This window comes from Gobius niger, assembly GCF_951799975.1.
Source record: "Gobius niger genome assembly, chromosome: 3".
NCBI lineage: Eukaryota > Metazoa > Chordata > Actinopteri > Gobiiformes > Gobiidae > Gobius > Gobius niger.
The window spans coordinates 23,610,422-23,628,740 of NC_136854.1; the positions used below are offsets into that span (position 1 = coordinate 23,610,422).

General features: G+C 40.3%; 3 protein-coding genes across 3 annotated transcripts; 2 read left to right on the plus strand and 1 right to left on the minus strand.

Moving 5' to 3' along the window:
* The first annotated feature begins 4,314 nt into the window (after positions 1-4,314).
* Positions 4,315-8,920, plus strand: ap1m2 (adaptor related protein complex 1 subunit mu 2). The gene is made up of 12 exons (XM_079554286.1): positions 4,315-4,379; positions 5,661-5,817; positions 5,900-5,967; positions 6,033-6,163; positions 6,256-6,403; positions 7,488-7,614; positions 7,695-7,837; positions 7,929-8,000; positions 8,183-8,341; positions 8,422-8,547; positions 8,645-8,720; positions 8,798-8,920. The coding sequence occupies exons 1-12, from the start codon at positions 4,338-4,340 to the stop codon at positions 8,821-8,823; spliced, it is 1,275 nt and encodes a 424-aa protein (XP_079410412.1). The 5' UTR covers positions 4,315-4,337; the 3' UTR covers positions 8,824-8,920.
* A 590-nt stretch (positions 8,921-9,510) lies between these two features.
* On the plus strand, positions 9,511-11,149 carry cdkn2d (cyclin-dependent kinase inhibitor 2D (p19, inhibits CDK4)). Its single transcript, XM_079554458.1, has 3 exons — positions 9,511-9,649; positions 9,956-10,102; positions 10,464-11,149. The coding sequence occupies exons 2-3, from the start codon at positions 9,962-9,964 to the stop codon at positions 10,815-10,817; spliced, it is 495 nt and encodes a 164-aa protein (XP_079410584.1). The 5' UTR covers positions 9,511-9,649; positions 9,956-9,961; the 3' UTR covers positions 10,818-11,149.
* A 1,912-nt stretch (positions 11,150-13,061) lies between these two features.
* Positions 13,062-17,968, minus strand: LOC306960678 (volume-regulated anion channel subunit LRRC8C). Its single transcript, XM_079553150.1, has 3 exons — positions 17,951-17,968; positions 17,301-17,459; positions 13,062-15,432 (listed from the first exon to the last, which is right to left on the minus strand). Exons 2-3 carry the CDS (start codon positions 17,439-17,441, stop codon positions 13,129-13,131), a joined length of 2,445 nt encoding a protein of 814 aa, XP_079409276.1. The 5' UTR covers positions 17,442-17,459; positions 17,951-17,968; the 3' UTR covers positions 13,062-13,128.
* Positions 17,969-18,319: the final 351 nt, after the last annotated feature.

An 18,319-nucleotide genomic window follows, 5' to 3' on the forward strand; every position in this document is an offset into this window, starting at 1 on the left:
GTCTCACTGTTTGTGCCTTCCACGCTGCACTCGGAATTATATACAGTATGCCTTATTGAGCCAACCTACCTGAACTACCTTTTAAATAATTTTAGAGGAGCAAGCCATGGTCGGCATGCTCATGTACAGCATTGTATGTAGGGGGTAAACACCATTGTTTACACTGGGAATGGCTGCTGCTTAGTACATAATGAAGAATAACTTATATGTGAAGAGAGATACTGAATATATTATAAAGAATAGATATGCAATCCTATATGACTGTAAATAATGTACATATGTTGTGAACTTGCTTTGAGATGTGGCCTTTTATAATTGTAATCAAAGATGCTGTACATATTTTTGGTTATTTATTGAGATTTTGTTTCACTGTTTACAGATGTACTTTCAGAAACACCAAACCGTGCCTGCCAGTTTAAGTGTTTGTTGTATGATTGAGTTCACCGGTTACTGCAGGGCTTCATTGCTTACTGAAACATTCACAGTTCATTTCAGCAAAACGTACATGTTTTCCCAATATTTATTTTGTGTTCAGTGGTTGAATGACAAAGTTACACACAGAGCTGTCTGTTTTGTCTGCTGTTTTATATTGCCTCCTTTGTCGAAATAAATTGTTAATTTGCATTTGGTCATTAATTTTAGACTAATATGTACAGTCCCGGATCAAAGGTTTAAGACCAGTGGAAAATGGCAAAAATGTAAATTTTCTTATCTCTAGAATGACGCAGCAAGAAGAAATAGGAGTGAGACATTGGACTGTTTTGCAGCTGATCGAAGGTTTAGCACCACTGCTCAAAAAAAACAAACAAACCCCAAAACCTCCTCAAAACAGAAATCAAAGTCTCAAACATGAGCTCCACTTGATCCGAAAAATGTGTTGCGGTGTGCTTGATGCAAGTGTTTTCTGGAGGTGAGAGGGAACATTTCTACAAGTGGTGAAGACGGCCTCATGAAGGGCATCTACTGTCTGGAACATTAATGTCAATATTTGTAAACCTCCCTTGCCATCCGTCCCCAAAAGTTGGATTTATATCAGGGAAACACGCAGGAGGGTCCAAGAATGATGTTCTTCTCCTGGAAGAAGTCATTTGTCCTTTGGGCATTGTGAACCGTTGTTCTGTTGAAAAACCCAGGGCCTCAGTCATGAGGGATGCTCTCTGCACTGCAACATCTGCACAAAGTCAACAGCATTGAAGGAAAAATCATCTGGATCCTTACAGAGCCCCATCCACTGTGGGGCGTAAAGAACATCTCAGGTGGACCTGTTTGTCATGCCAGAAACGTTGGCAGCAAGGGAAGCAAATTTCTCATCAGAGAATAAAATGTTCTTCTTGTAAAGTCCAAACGGGCAGTTCTGTCTTGACAGACAGCCAATGGGATCCTCCAGCTCAGTGCTGGTGACATGACTGTCTTACTGCGTCACACCTATGCAGCTCAACTCCCCTACGTTCAAAATGGAATCCAACCCATTTCTTCTTTTTGCATATTGAAATACTTGGAACCTTGATAAGATCTAACTTTCCAAAATGTGCATTTTTTAAATTTCTTTAAGGTGCATTATGGAGCTTTTTTTTGTGGAAAAACAAAACAAAAATAAAATATTTCTGTGTAATTGACCTTTTTGTAACCCAATGGCTGTTTGAGTAGCACCTTTACTTTAGATCAAGGTGGCCTCTACAATGCTCCAGACCAGTTGTTTAGTAGGTTTTGCAGGTTTTCTGGTGAGAGGGTCCATCACCAGTGAAAACCCACCGCAAACTCTAAAAACATTTGATCCTGGAGCATCATAGAGGCCACTGTGATGGAAAGTAAAGGCGCCAAGCTAACCACATCCACCCACTGGGTCACTAAAAGGTAAAAAGGTAACAAAACTAAAATCCAGTTCCATAACGCACCTTTAAACTTTTGATCGGGACTGTATCACACACCTGATGCGACACATCACAACTGAGAGGATTAATTTGGCTTTTTACAAAACCACAACACACCAGGAGGCTGAAGCATCCTGTTGGGCTGGTCCTGACACATTCCATCAAAAAATCCCTCCTGTGTGCTTTACATTTACAAATAAATGATACAGTTTTCTGTATTTTCAGATAATTTACATATACATTTGGTATAAACTTGGCATGGATGGCTCATACTAACCTGTGTTGACTACCCTGTGTGCCATATGCAAATGAGCCACCCCACATGAGGCAAGGGATGATACTCTATAGACCTGGATGACACAAGACACCTGTTGCAATGCTGTCCATTACCAGCTCACCTCACCATTTACATATGCGCATCCTCATCCCATTGGCCAGATGGCAAGCGAAAGGTGGAGTTGCGCCTCACACCACTGATACGTAAGCGAAAAAAGGAGTGGCCTTTCTAAATTGTCAAAGGAAACAGTGGATATATTCCCTTGTTAGGTTACTATACTGTCCACTTGGCAAGGTAGCAACGAATGTTTGCCCTCAGCATACCTGACAACATGAAGCCAAACAAACTGAAAACCAGGGTCCCTGAACAGAATACTAGTGAGGCTATTGGATGTAATACTGTGTATCTCCATGGCATCACTATGGCAAGATGCTCTTGCGCAAATAGGCTCTGATAAGTCTCTTACAGGAACATTTAGATAACTATCCCTGCTGAACAGATTCTGGTTAGACCAAGATCTGTTTCTCTCATTGCAACATGCTGACTTCAGCCTTTGTGACCCTGACGCTAGCAATTCACTCATGCAGTCAAGTCCTTGAGAGTGACAAAACCAGCTATACAAGATTTCAAGATGTGCTTGAAATGTCGCCTTTGGTCTAAATAAGTTGCATCCTATTTACTGCAATCTGTAATGCCTTCACAAAAATTACACAATAATTTTATATAGCTCCATGTTAGCGCAGAATAAGGCGACATGTATACAATGCTCAAAATATACAAATATTCAAAGCATGCACCAAACATTAGGTTGGATATTGGTAAAGAGAAGACTACATTTTGCCCTTCTTTGCTTCTTTCGAAAGATTGTTGTGTTAAAACTACATAAGGTTTTGTATAATGTACTTATATTCTGTAGTCCATACATAAGTTTAACACAAGACATGCAGTAAATGGTCATTTTACCCTTTCATCATGTAACAGACAGACTGGACAGAAAGCTGTTATGTTCAGAAGAATGAAATCCTGAAACTCTCTTAAGACAATTAAAGGTTGACATACTGCAACAAAGGAAATGATGTGTACTTGTAGATGTAGGTTTTCATGCTTGTTTTATAGATAGAAGTGATTTGATGTAACTGTACGGACATGTGATTTTATAATCTGGACCCCAGGAAGATCATTGTCAAGGCAATTCTAATGGGGATCTTAATAAACAAATAAACAAACAAATGAGCTCTTAGAACATACGCTTAGAAAACCTATATGTCCAAGAGTTTTATATTTTTCAGAGTAGATATTGGATTTATGTTACATCATCAAAGCACATATATAATTCTAAATGTCGACATTGAGCCAGAACAATGTGATATATTTGGAGTGCATGTTCAGCGTGAGGCTTTATGTATGCACCATGCACCTGCTACAAAGTTTTATGATGCAAAGATAAAACCTTATCTGCTTACTGGGGCTTCCACCTGTTGTTACTTACTATTGTTGTCCGTTTACAGCTTGACATGCTGATAAGAAGCAGTATAAGTTGGAAATGGATCAGAGCAATATGGGGCCAGGTTGGGTATGTTCATGTGCTTGGAGCTTTATGGATTAAGAGGGGCCCAAAAGCATGTGACCACTGCTGCAGAGTAAAAACCCACCTTTAGCAGTTTATTTAGAAAGCACTTAGAGTTACACTTAATATTCCTCTATAAAATGCATGCAACATCTGTAATTTATGCAACATTATCTATAATCTCTGCCTCTGTTATGCCTATTTTCCCCCCAGCAAATGTACAGGCTGTGAATTTTGCAATTAATATCAAGCTGGTCTATCTTTTATTTAATTAATGGATGATACTAATAATCATCATCATTTTCTTCATGTATTTATTTTTGCAAATACCAGGTAAAGTAGGCATCAACTACAGCTCAAGCTCTTTCTGCATCTCTGCTGCCCCGTTGTGGATGAATGCGAGCGTTACACTGTGTTCAGGTGCGCCTCTTCTCTGGTAAATGTTTTACCTGGCCGTCATGACGTCACGGCCGAGGCAGGAAAGGACGCCGCGGAGCCTGCTGCTGGATCACCTTTCGCTCATAAACTCCTTTATTTTAAATGGACAACAGTTATTATTTATAAAGTTCTCACTGAGAATTAGTCCGTTACTAAACTCTTGGACAACGCTGAGACAAACACAATGTCCGCCTCGGCTATTTTTGTGCTAGACCTGAAGGGAAAGGTAAGGTAACGCGCACGAGCCAGTAATAAATTAGCCAATTAGCTTTATATTAGCATGTATCCCTTGTAGTTGTTTTGGTTGCTTGAGGATTGGCTGAAGCATAACATTGTCGGTTTCGTTTGAAAGTTTAATCACACGGACTTAAGTTACAGATTAATCAGCTAGATCCGTCCGTCAGACTCATTCATAGCCCCTCTCCTTTTTTTTCCCCTTTTTTTTTTTTTTTACTTCCGGTTTTGAGCAGGTGTACACGAAACGAATATGCTCTGAACTGTAAGGCCTGCGTGTTATATTACAGATTGCCGCGCTGAATAACTGTTGATGTTACATTGTTGATGAGTTAAACTATTACAACGATGCCCTTAATCTTCATCTTAAAAACAGGGCCTTGTTTTGTGGTCAACATAGCCTTCAGTTTGCCTTTTGCACTGGCATGTTTAGCTTAAGAAGAAATAAATTCACTTGCATGACCAGTGGAATCAGAAGCAAGAAAGGAGCCCTGTTGTGGATCCTTGTCTGACAAAGGAGTGGGGGATTCAACAAAGAATGTTTTATGAGCAGGGGCGGACTGGGACTGAAACACAGCCCTGGACTCTGGTCAGCCTGGCCCAAATTAGCATAAATGTGACACTTCCACAAATACATATGTCAACCTCTTACCCCCCGCCTTAACCGAGAGCGTTTTCTCCAGTTCGGCTTTACCCAAATCTAAAAGCTTCTCGACTGGAGAGCAACACTGTAACGTCTCATTTGAAAGCTAAAATCTAGAAAAGTGATGGTAACTTTTTGTCAGGTTGTCGCTGCATTTTTGTCATGTTTTTGTTGCTTTTTCATTACTTTTTTGTGGCTTTTTGGCCTGTTTTCGTCAATTTTTCGTCACTTTTTCGTCACTTTTTCGTTGTGTTTTCGTCTCTTGTTTTTCGGGTTTTTCATGTTGTGTTTTCATTGCTTTGTTGTCACGTTTTCGTCACATTTTGTTGTGTTTTTGTCACTTTTTTGTTGCTTTTCCAGCACATTTTTGTTTTTGGATGCTTTTCTTTTAAGCTTATAGATTTGGGTAAAGCTCGGTCACGCCCGGGTAAGGGTAAGGTATAACGTGAGAGGCCAGCCCGGTGGCCCTAGAGCCGGTGGCCCTTCTGTGCTCCTCCAGAATGGACATATGGCCAGTCCGCCCCTGTTTATGAGCAAGTGTTTTCAACAAGTAAAGTTTGACCTGCTATAACTGAGGTGATCAGAGGTTAACATAGGCATCCTGTTATGTTGCTTTTGTTCACTGTACAGGTGTTGATCTGTCGAAACTACAAAGGTGATGTGGATATGGCGGAGATCGATCACTTCATGCCGTTACTCATGCAGCACGAAGAGGAAGGACTGCTCTGTCCCGTCCTGTCACATGGAAATGTTCACTTCTTGTGGATCAAACACACCAACCTCTACTGTATCCTCTGTAATGTCAGATTGCGTAAGATGACAAGTGTTTCAGAAAATGTTGTGCAATGCATCTTAACACGGTCTGTCAGTGGTTGCGACAACAAACAAAAACTCCAATGCCTCCCTTGTGTATTCATTTCTCTACAAACTTGTTGAGGTAAGTAGTGTAATTCGGTGCTGAGCGATTGTCGTTTTGAATTGGCATTATTGTGCACTTTGTAGGTATTCACCGGGTACTTCAAAGAGCTGGAGGAGGAGAGCATTCAGGACAATTTTGTGGTTGTGTATGAGTTGTTGGATGAGCTGATGGATTTTGGCTTCCCACAGACGACTGACAGCAAAATCCTACAAGAGTAAGCTGGACATTAGCTCATGCTCAACAACAGAGAACAACGCAACATAGGATTACAAGTGTTTTAAACTTATTTTTATGTCCCTATTACAGATACATTACACAGGAAGGTGCAAAGCTTGAAGTTGCAAAGAGCAAAGTACCAACCACTGTCACTAATGCGGTTTCTTGGAGGTCTGAGGGCATAAAATACAAGAAGAATGAGGTCTTTATAGATGTCATTGAATCTATCAATGTATTGGTGAGTAATACTACCATTAGAAATGACTACACTGAAGAAAAATATCACACACTAAACAACAGAGCTACTATCAATTGTATCTAGAAGAGTCCCGAGTGTATCGAGATAACTATGTTTCTGGATCTATATCCAGTGGATCCAGAAAATATTCAAACCCCTATTTATTCTAATGATAATACATCTTTTAGCTCTGTTAATTCTTATTAGTGCGCACTCAGGCTTAGAAGAAGAAGAAGAAGTATCTACAGTTTAAGATATAAGCCTGAGGGCACACGTATTAAAAACAAAGGTAAAAGATGTATTACCATTAGAATAAATAGAGGGGTTTGAATATTTTATGAATATTCAAACCCCCACAGGACGTGTACTGTGTATAATCAACTTATGGATCTGGGACCCCTTACCTATGAATGAATGAACTCCCGCCTTACCCGAGTGCACTTTCTCCAGTTGACCATTAACCAAATCTGAAAGCAAAAGATGCAAAAAAACACAAAAAAAAACATGACATAAATGCCACAAAAAAGCAGCAAAAACATGACAAAAAAGTGATTTAAAAAGACAAAAAACACAACATAAACACTTCCTGAACAACAACAAAAAAGCAGCGGGGAAAAAAAACAACTAAAGAGTGATGAAAAAGCAACAAGAAATCAACTAGAAAGCCGCGAGAGAGTGTCAAAATGTGACAAAAATGCAATGAAGAAGTGACTAAAGCACAACAAAAACACTATGAAAACATGACAGAAAAAAAGCGTGACAAATAAGCAGCAACAAAAAAAGTTAGGATCAGTTTTGTAGGTCTTAGTTTTTAAATGAGACGTTACACTGGCCTATAGGTTGTAATCTTTAAAGGCAGGAAGCTTTTAGATTTGGGTAAAGGCGAACTGGATAAAATGTGCTCGGTTAAGGCAGGGGTTAAGAGGTTTAACCCCATGCGTAAAAACAACTGATTAAACATAAACATTTTTTTACCCATAAGGAAAATTCGTATGATTTTAGTGACGGACTGCTGCATGATAAAATAAGTAGCGGTCTGAAAACTCTCTGAATCCGCTGTATCCTCTGCCCTTGCTTTGTTCAGGTGAATGCAAATGGCAGTGTGATGAGCAGTGACATTGTGGGCAGCATTAAGCTAAAGACCATGTTGTCTGGGATGCCTGAGCTTCGGCTGGGACTCAATGACAGAGTGCTGTTTGCCCTAACTGGACGTATGTAGCTACCGTGACCATTTACAGGTGATCAGTTTCAATGGTGTTTTTAATTGCTTTGTTGTTGTTTCTGTGCACAGGGGACAAGGGGAAAACGGTGGTGATGGAGGATGTTAAGTTTCACCAGTGTGTGCGTCTGTCACGGTTTGAGAGCGACCGCACTATTTCCTTTATCCCCCCTGATGGAGAGTCTGAGCTAATGTCCTATCGCATCAATACTCATGTTAGTTCAATGCAAAAGTTATGCTACTGTATGTTTCAATTGCTGTTTTTTTAATACAATGCACAATGAGAAATTCATATTTTTCTTTTAGGTGAAGCCACTGATATGGATTGAATCAGTGATCGAAAAGTTTTCTCACAGTAGAGTGGAAATCATGGTCAAGGTACAGTGCATCTGGCAGAAGCTTCACATTAATCTGAGTCTTTTTAAATACACCATGCAATTACTAGCCACAATTGCTTATTTTGATATAATAAAAGTCAACTGATGATTATATAAAAAACAAATGAATAAATAATCATATCATTGTAGACTGTATAACATTTCATATCTGTGTGTCCTAAGGCGAAGGGCCAGTTCAAAAAGCAATCTGTTGCAAACAACGTGGAGGTTCGGGTGCCGGTTCCAAGTGATGCTGACTCGCCCAAGTTCAAAACCAGCACAGGAAATGCCAAATATGTGCCTGAGAAGAATTTGGTGGTTTGGACCATCAAGTCTTTTCCTGTTAGTGTATTCAAGGTTTTACTTTATATTAGCTATTTAATCTGTATGAACATATCTTTTTGTCTTTCTGTGGTACTTAGGGAGGCAAAGAGTTCCTAATGAGAGCCCATTTTGGTCTGCCCAGTGTGGAAAAGGATGAAGCCGAGGGCAAGCCCCCCATAACAGTCAAATTTGAAATCCCCTACTTTACAGTGTCTGGAATACAGGTAGGGCTGCTACCGCACTTATGCATTCACACAGAGGATTTACATTAAATACATTCATATTAACCTGTCTTAATCTTGCCATTTTGTCTGTTTATAGGTCAGATATATGAAAATAATAGAAAAAAGTGGCTATCAGGCTTTGCCTTGGGTTCGTTACATCACGCAAAGTGGAGGTAGGATATATTAATTATACAATACCTAAATTACATTTATTAGCACATTTACTAATAATATTTATTTTCTTTTGTAGATTATCAGTTGCGCACCAATGTGTAGCAGCTTACTAAAGGTTTGCACTAAATGAAGAGCTGAACATTTCCTTCGACTGAATCCTCTGTGATTGTAATGTTTTTTTTCCCAGTTTAATTTCAATTAATTGATATGAATTGAATTGAATTAATTAATATGTAGGTGAAAAAGCTCACCTGTTAAGAATGATCCATCAGTGAAGTGCCTCAAATATATGCATAGTTTTAAACATACCATGTAAGCAGCACAACTGCAAATCGAGTTTTGACTGAAAAATATGTCATTTTTTATTTTATTTTAAGCTTTCTGGCTTCTTATTTTATTGTCTGTGTGTATTATTTTGTAACCTTATATAAAGACTTCCTTTAACCAACTCCTACGATTGTGGCAATCCTTGTGTTGTGACATCAGAGTAAATTCCGCCCAAAATGAAATACACACCCGCCTTTTTCCACTGTGGTTCAGGAGAGCTACAACCACAGGTCAGAAATGTGAATGGGTCTTTGAAGACAGCAACGTATACGAATCGCCCGCTTTCTGCACGGAGTGCTCTGATTGGTGGATGAGTCCTGTTACCACAGTGATAGTGTAGAGACGGAGTTGTAACTCCGCCTTCTTCACCAAATATGGAAGAACCCCGCCCCCCAGCCGAGCCGTGATTGGCCAGCGCGCTCTTCCCCCTGTGTTTGTATGTGCTCTGCCAGACATTAGTGCGGCGTAGATCTCAGCGCGCAAATGTGTTTTCTAATGTTTACAAACTTGTCCTCTACGGTTTTATTTAAAAAACGACTGGCTTTTTGAATCAACGGGTGCTGAAGCTGGGCGACGACGCGAACACGAAGAAAAACCTCAGGTACCGTTATATGCGGCTCCTTACTGTAAAGTATAGCTCTTACATGTTTGATCTCAATACATTGTGTAACGCGGTCAGTCGGACGCAATTGATATTTTTCTTCTGTCACAGTGAAGAGAGACTAGCATTCCGCTAATAACAGCGCACTACTATGGCGTCAAACGCGATGGTTTAGGGCAGCCTCAAACGCTTAAGTTCTTTAATTATTGCTCACCGCTTTGTACAGCTTTCGCCATACTTCGAAAAGGCCCAGTCATAAGTTCACCTCATTTAATATGTTGTGCTTTTACTTGTTCCTCGTAACAGTGAAGAATGGTCCTGAGCCAGATGGATGCCGGTAAAGCTTTGACGGCGGCAGCAGCCAAAGGAAACACTAGCGAAGTGCAGAGGATGCTGGACGAGTGCCGGGTACATCCTGATACTCGCAATGAGTTTGGCAGGACCGCTCTACAGGTGAGGCATTCCTGTATTTTACACTGTTATACAATGTAAAATACAGTCCAGAACAAAAGCTATACTAAAGTAGCCTACATGTTGTGTTACGTGTGTTCACAAGTGTCATGCGTGTTTTAGCCTTTGCACCAATGGCTTTTAAAATTGCCCTCTGACCATTGGTAAAATGTCTACTGGATCCACCTTCATAGACTCACATTTGGACAGTTCATAGACTAACATTTGGACAGTTCATAGACTAACATTTGGACAGTTCATAGACTCACATTTGGACAGCTACAATGTTTAATGCATTTTGAAGCATATCCAGCATTTTGTTTGGTTACATCTCGATTTGTTTTTTCCTTGCTCTTGTGCCCAGGTCATGATGATGGGGAACCCCAAGGTCGCCAGCCTTCTACTGCAAAAAGGAGCCAACCCAAACCTCCAGGACAAGCATGGGATCTCACCTGCCCATGATGCCGCTCGGACAGGGTTCCTGGACACTCTGCAGGTGCTGGTGGAGCACGGTGCTTCTGTCAACGTTGCCGACACAAATGGAGCCTTGCCTATACATATTGCTATCCGTGAAGGCCATCGAGGCGTAGTGGAGTTTCTGGCCCCCTTGTCTGACTTGAAGCATGTGAACACCAGTGGGCAGACGGCTGTAGATGTGGCCCGAGCCTGTCGTGCGCCAGACATGGTAGATCTGCTTTTTGCTCACATTCATAGTTAGCCATCAAACTTGCATCAACTTCCTGGTGACTTGAATTTCTTGCTGTGTAAAGGTTAGAGTTAGTTAGGGTATATTTTTATTTTTAGTGGCTCAGCCTTAATATTTGACAAAGAACATAATATCTTGGCAGCTTCTTTTCAGTGGATGGTGGCTAGGTACAGTGGACACCTTTTGCACAGTGCAAATTAGGCACCTTATACATTTCCCTTGCACATGGGAGTGCACATTTGTAGGTAGTTTCAGTGTTTTGTAATATTACTATTGTGTAACCATTGACCCATTGTTTTATTTACATTTTGACAAAACTTGACATGGTGTGCACATTTGCTTTGTATAGTTGTGTTATTGTGAACTAGAAGTATCTTAACTTTATTTATTTGTGGAATAGATGAAATATTCCAGTTACTTTGTAAACTTTTATTGTGTTTGTTGAAATGTTATTTATATAAATTCTTTTTACTTTGGTATTTGAAAATGGAAAACAAAATAAACTCTTTGAAAATACTATTGCTCTTGCACTATTCTATCTCTCTCTCACTCTTATCACTATTGTACATAAAAAGCAAAAAACACATTTACTACATCAGTAGTTTGTGTTCTAGAAACACTCCGAGTCACTAGTCTTTTTAGGAGGATTTATCTACTAATATTTATGCTGTAACGGATTATCTAGAGTTTATTGTGGTACGTCATACTCAAGGTGATATTGAGGGATGTTCTGCTTTGACTCCACTGAAGTATGTGCCTCCAGATGAGTGTCCTCAAAAGGTCACACAGATAAGTCAAATGGACTGAATACGAGGCCTGTGAGTACTGATGTTTGTGCACACAGCTCTCAAGACACAATGGCTATTTTGTTTGCTTGTGCGCCACAGGCCAACTTTACAAGCCTGCAGAGGAGAGACACTTGGGCTATTGCCCGCTGCTGTACAACGACTCCAGATTACATTAATATTATTCTGGAAAAAGCAACGCTATTAAGCTAAGCATTTTTCCTAAACCTTACATGAATGTTTATAACCATTAATAATCTACTGCGTTAGTATATTTGGCAAATCACAACTGTACTGCTCCTTGAGATTGTCTTTTCATACCACCACTAGGTCGAGCTCACTACCTCCATAGCGCACTAATCCGGGTGTGCCTTTACTTGTGCAAACACCTCCAATCCCGAACGTTTGTTTTACAGAGTAGGGCGGGCTGTGGGACATGAATCTACAAACAGACTACTGCACTTGCCATACAAAAGTTTAGCCCAGATGTTTAGATTAGATAAGAAGTTGGATAACAAGAATCATTTTTTTTATTGATTTATCTGGACACAGTTTGGCTCCACAGTATGTTTTACTCTCATTACTAAGTTACCAAGTAAGGAAATACCTAAACTGAACTGGTCATCTATTAAAATATGCACATTTATTGGTTGGACATCATTGGTGGCTACAACAGCAAAACAATTCCACATAAATCAATAATTGACAGACTATAATGACAGATTGTCAGTGGAAATTTCCATGGCAGAAGACTTTTCCTAGTTTGCATGTCCTGACATGATTTTCCTGCACTGTAACCTGTGGGAGTTGACATAGAAACCGGTTTGCGTGGCACAGGAAGAGACAAAAAGTTGGAACAATATGTATTTTTTATGATATTGATCAAATAATATAGATTTCAAATTTCAAGTACATTGTATAGTCTCAGTTTATGACCCATTTACAATTTCTTGCACAAAATTATAAATTGTACATGTCGAGCAAAGTTGTGACATTATGCGTTGTTTAAGTTGAGTTTGAAAATCTGTTGAGCGAGGTTATCTTTTACATTGAGAAACAAATTGATTGATTGATTTCTAACTAAGAATTCATAAAATAGAACCACCAAAACTAAAATCAGATTTGATCATTCGTAAACAGAGCTGCACTGTGCAGTCATAATACTGCTTCAGGAAAGCTTTGTGTCAGGCCTGAGGGAGCAACATGAGACAGTGCAAAGTGAGCAACTGCTCTGTCGGCCTCAAACCTGCTCCACAGGTTTTGCAACAAGAGTCTGTTTAAAAAAATACATGACTTTTTATGTATATAATGTGTATGTATAATACAAAAAACAAAACGTTTTAAAAACTGCGATTGTGTTCACAATAATAGTACAAATTAGTGAAATAAATAGGCTATTGTGGGTTTACAAAGTTGCAATAGAAAAATATATATAAAATCATGTAAACAGGCTAATGAAACAGATGCAATCAGATCCCACTATTCCCCCTTTTGACATATAGAACGTAACTGAAGAAGAAAATGATGGTAAATATGCTTCACTCACTAATGTTATCCCCATTGATTTCATCATGAGGCCCTGCCCCTATATCTGTGGACAGCTGCTCCAGGAGGCTGTCCTCTGCTATGATCCCACTCAAAGCCAGCTGAGGACAGTCCTTTAGCTCCACCGGCAGAGCCCCAAAACGGTTGCCTTTAAGCTCCAACCGCACAAGTTGTCCTAAATTGGACACCCTCGGACTTAGATATGACAGGCAGTTGCTTCCTACAGCTAAAGTCTTAAGTCTTTTACAAGAGAACAGCTCCTCAGGTAGACTCTCTAAAGAGTTGAATGCAGCAGAGAAGAACTGGAGCCCTTGAAGGATGCCCACCTCTGAGGGGAGCGAGGTGAGGTGGTTGTGCGACACGTCCAGGTGTCTGAGCTTAGTGCAATAAAAAAGGCGAGAAGGTAGCTTTCGGATCTTGTTCCAGCTGATGTCCAAAGTCTCCAGAGAGTGCAGCTTACTAATATGATCTGGGACATAAGTGATTTTATTATGCCACAATCTAAGTGTCGTTAAACGCTGGCAGTGTTGTAAGCTCAGGATCTCCTCTACAGTCGTCAGTCTGTTCTCTCTCAAATCTAACTCTTGGAGATTGCTCAGGCTAAAAATGGCACTTGGGATACGCTCCAACTCACAGCTAACCAACTCTAGCGACACTAGACTGGTTAGCTTCTTCAGACTGCTTAATGCCTGAAGCTTGCCTCCTTCATTATAAATACTGAGATGCTGCAGCTGTAAGGCCACATCTCCAACACTGGTTGGGATTTTAGTCAAATGGCAGCGAAGATTGAGAAGCCTCAAGGATTTCAGATCTCGAAGGGACTCCAGACTTGTACTCCGAGACGCATCATTGCTTAATGGACCATTTAGATGCAATTGCTCCAGTTCATGCAAAGTGTACATCCACAAAGGCAGCTCCTCCACACTTTCAAAAGCCAAGCGCAGGATTTTTAAACGTTCTTTGAAAAAGTTCATTGCAGGCAGTTGGAGTTTTGCGGGGCAGTAGATCAGTGACAGCTCTTGTAGTGATTCCAGCTTTGCCACACTGGGTGGAAAGGTGACATTTTTTACTTGCTCCAGTTTGAGCGCTTCCGCCTCACTGAGCTCAAAGACTGTGTCAGGAAGTCCGGGCAACATCACCAAATGCAGCTCCAAACGGTTGCTGGAGTTCTTGGCCAGACGAGTGCGTAGTTTTTTTGCTGTCCACTCGTAGTTGAGGTTGAGATGGTACAGACGGCTTTCGCTAACTTCAGATAGAAAAACAGCAAACCTTTTGGAGTACAGAGAGTCATACTGGTCGACAAGATGGAGCAGGAAGGCAAAGTCGTTCTTCACATCGGGTATGTCGTTGATGCCAGTCTCAAATCGGACTTGCTCAAAAGAATACTCCTTCAAGGGGCGGTGGAAGAGCCAGTAAAGAGTGTAGATGCAAACAAGGCCGTAAACTCCAACAAAGCAAATGTAGCAGTAGGCAAGCTTTGAGAAAAGAGGAGCCTTATTGTTATTGCAGCAGTATATGTTATAACCAGTCAGGTCAGGAGGCACCAAGCAGCGCACCACAATCTGAATGTTATGAAGCAGAACTGTGGTGTAGATCATAACTAATAGGAACTTCAAGACTTTTAGTGATGTTTGCAGCACATACATGACATACAAGAGATCAGCTTCCTCCACATGGGTACGAAACTTTTTTACTTTCTCAAACAGAGCTTTGGCCTGCTCCCCTTCCTTTTTGTCCAAAGCGGTGACTGTAGACTGAGGCTCGGGTACTTTTTTATCGGGGTTTGACTTGACCGAGGAAGAGCGGAGAAGACCTACAGTTTCTTCGTCATCTGTCCGATGTTTCTCTGAAGGGTCCTTAGAAATGGTGTTCCTCCTCAGACTCACCAGCTTCTCCTCTCCCCGCTCTTCAGAAACCTCGCTCAAAGCTCTGGTGGTCCACGGGGAGTCAAAGCACTTCCCGAGAATAGAGACGAAAAGTTCAATTTTAGACGAGGTCCCTGGGTACTTGAACCAGAAGCTGCTCGCCACCATAAAGACCATAGTGTGAATGACAACAAGGTATGGGAAGAACTTGGCGAACCAGTGGACAAACTTTGTGTAGCAGTAGTGGTTGACAAACACATACTGGTGGATGTCAAGGTCATTTTTGCGTCCTTTGACTTCCTGAATGATTGGGTTAACAGGAGTCTCAGTTGTCTCATTTTCTCCGTACGTCTTGATGTGGTTGCAGTTAATGGCGCTAGGTGTCGGGCTGGTGTAGCGACTGGGCAGACAGGCTATCTTTTCCTGAGTGAGCTGCAGAGAAATTATTACAGTGTTATTAAAAAGCTGTGGCTGGAAACCTCGGCTGGGTTTATACAGGTAGCAAGAAGTCAAATTTAAAGCTTTTTAAAGGGGCTAGATGCAAGTTCGTCATTTTATACTCACTACTGCCACCTCAGGTCTTATGAGCAACTGCAGCTTCTATATTAAGCTCGTGCATGACGGCACTTCGGACCGAATTAACACCTTTTTGGGGGACAGTGCAGTTTTTTACAGGCAGTTGTGGTGAACAGGTCGGGGCTCATTCTACACATTAGGACATGGCTGGAACATGTAGGGGAGGAAAATACATCATTTTAACATTTTTAAACCCTGTATAGTCTCTTTAATGCAGTGCATATTTGTAACCGTTCCATCCAACAGGGGAGACATTTTGTTGTCCAGAAAATTAGACACAACGGGAAATTTGAGGACTTTTAAAAAAAAATATATAATTTCAGCCAAAACTGCAGCTGAATGTGTTTTTGTATTTTTGACAACGTTACGTATGCAGAAAAATAGTAGAGTCAAAGTCATTTACCAAGAAGTTTAGATTTAATGCCAGTTTGAATCAATTTTAGTACTTTTTAATGACATACAATTCCTTAATTTTGGCACAATTCACTTAATGACTTCAGAGAGAATATGGGTTTTGATGGTTTTGAAACAATGACTTATTTTGAAGGACAACACGAGTAGCATAATTATCATTTTATTTCAGTAAAGCGGCGATTTTAATGAAAAAATGTTGGGCAGAAAATGTATTTTCATTTGAATTTTTAAGCTGCTGACAGGAAGTGACGGCATAGATAAAGGTAAAGCAGTTCCATAGACTTAACATGGTTGTCACGGCAACAGTTTAAAATTGTTTGCCTTCATCTATGTCACTTCCTGTCAGTGTCCAATAAGGAAGTTAAACGATAAACTTCACAAAAATGGTCAAACTAAAAAAAGCTGGGTAAAATCTTTAGCAAAATCTTAAATATTGTTCTAACTATATTTGAGCAAAAATTGTGTCAATTGTTTCATATGCACTTTAAATACTTTTTGACACCCTACGGACACCTTGCTCTCCATCAGGGGTTCCCAAACTTTTCAGACCCCCAGAATCACTCAATCAACAACTGCGGATCCCCCTTCTGTAAAATGTGATTAGCATTAATAATAATCTAAGTTTAATGGTGCTAGTTTGGACACTGTATTTTGATGTTCTGCTTAATTTAACTAAAATATGACTTTTTCAATAATCAATCAAAATCATGTGACTCCCCAGGGGACCCCAAACCACTGCTCTAGACAATTACGCACATAAAAGACAATAAAAAATGTATATATTTTCCTCTTTTTTGCCCTTAAAGTTAAATTCAAGTGGGACAAACTGGCAAGATTACTGGTATTGATTGATTTGTCTATATATAATTATATATTGTTGTCTCGTATTGAATTGTATTGCATGGATGAACAGATGAACTGTATCCAAAGTGGTCCAGGGAAGGAGCAACAGTGGACCAGCACAAAGGGACAACATCTACTGTAGCTCACTTTTCTATAAGGTTCAGTTGCCCTGATAGAAGAGGAGTCATGTAGAGGGACCACTTCAAATGGTAGTGGGGGGCCATTTGAGCAATTTGGTGGGACATGGAGGGACAGATTTCTATGCCTCATGTTATACAGATAAAGCCTGTCATTGTGCCTGGCTTATGTATTTTTGAGAGTAAGATAGCAGAAGCCAAACATGGGACATAGTCATTACACTGATGTGATGGTATCAATGTAATACCTGATAACATTATGGCATAACGTCATCAGGTATTACATGATGCCGTAATGTTACACCTGATGTATGAGCATAGTGTACCTACCTGCAAAGTGCACCCAAAGACTCCAATCATCAGCATAGCGATGCACAGGTACTCGGAGAACACGTCCCACCATGGCTTCAGGACTCGATACTTCTGGTTTTGCTCAGAGCCCAAGTTTCTGAACTCACCCACGGGGATCATGCTGTATGGTGTTCCCCCCTAGAAGGCACCAGAGTGATGATTGAGGATAAAGTAAGGCCGGCCAACATTTTTATAGTTACCCAATATCTTATCAACGCAAAAAGGTTTCTTCCAGCAGAAATGGAAACACACTTTTAGCGCCTGTCCTTGAAAGGGCAAGCCCCCAAATCAAAGGAAGAGTAGTTTTTGTTACAAAGTGGTAAAACTAGTCTGACCACAACGTGAGCACAACGATTGTGCAGGAAAAAAGCTCAAAGAAAAGGCTATAATACCATTAATATATAAAAGTAAATGTATTAGGCAAAAACACAACACCCTAGCCCTAATGTATAATCCTCCAATAAGGCCAACCATAAACATAATGTGCAATAATGGCCTATCTTATCTTAGGTCACAAGTACACTTTTGAATGTTTTAATAAATTAAATTAAATACAACAACAGCAAAGTCGGTTGTGGGTCAGAATCCTTTACAGCAGGCTGTAGTTTGGTGAAATAAAGTGCGTTTACCTGAGCCTGGGGAGGATCTGCGTGCGTCCGGCGGCTCAGACAAACCTTTCTTCATTGCTTCAAGACAGGAGGGCCAACACACCGGTGTGAAGAGAGTTTAAGACACACGCCACAACTTCCGAGTCATTTTTCAAAATAAAAATCAAGGCCATTTCAAAACATTACAAAGTAAGAGCTTTAAACAGTACATTTAATAAGGCAGCCTTTAGAGTATTGGGGCTATATCACTATTGACTTAAATGTCCTTGTCCCAATCGTGTGGGTTTTTGTGAGTTATATCCCAAGTCAGTCTAGGAAAACAATAATTGAGTAGCCTAAGCACTAAAGTATGGGGTCGATACGCTGGATTTTTCATAAGCTGCTGTTTGT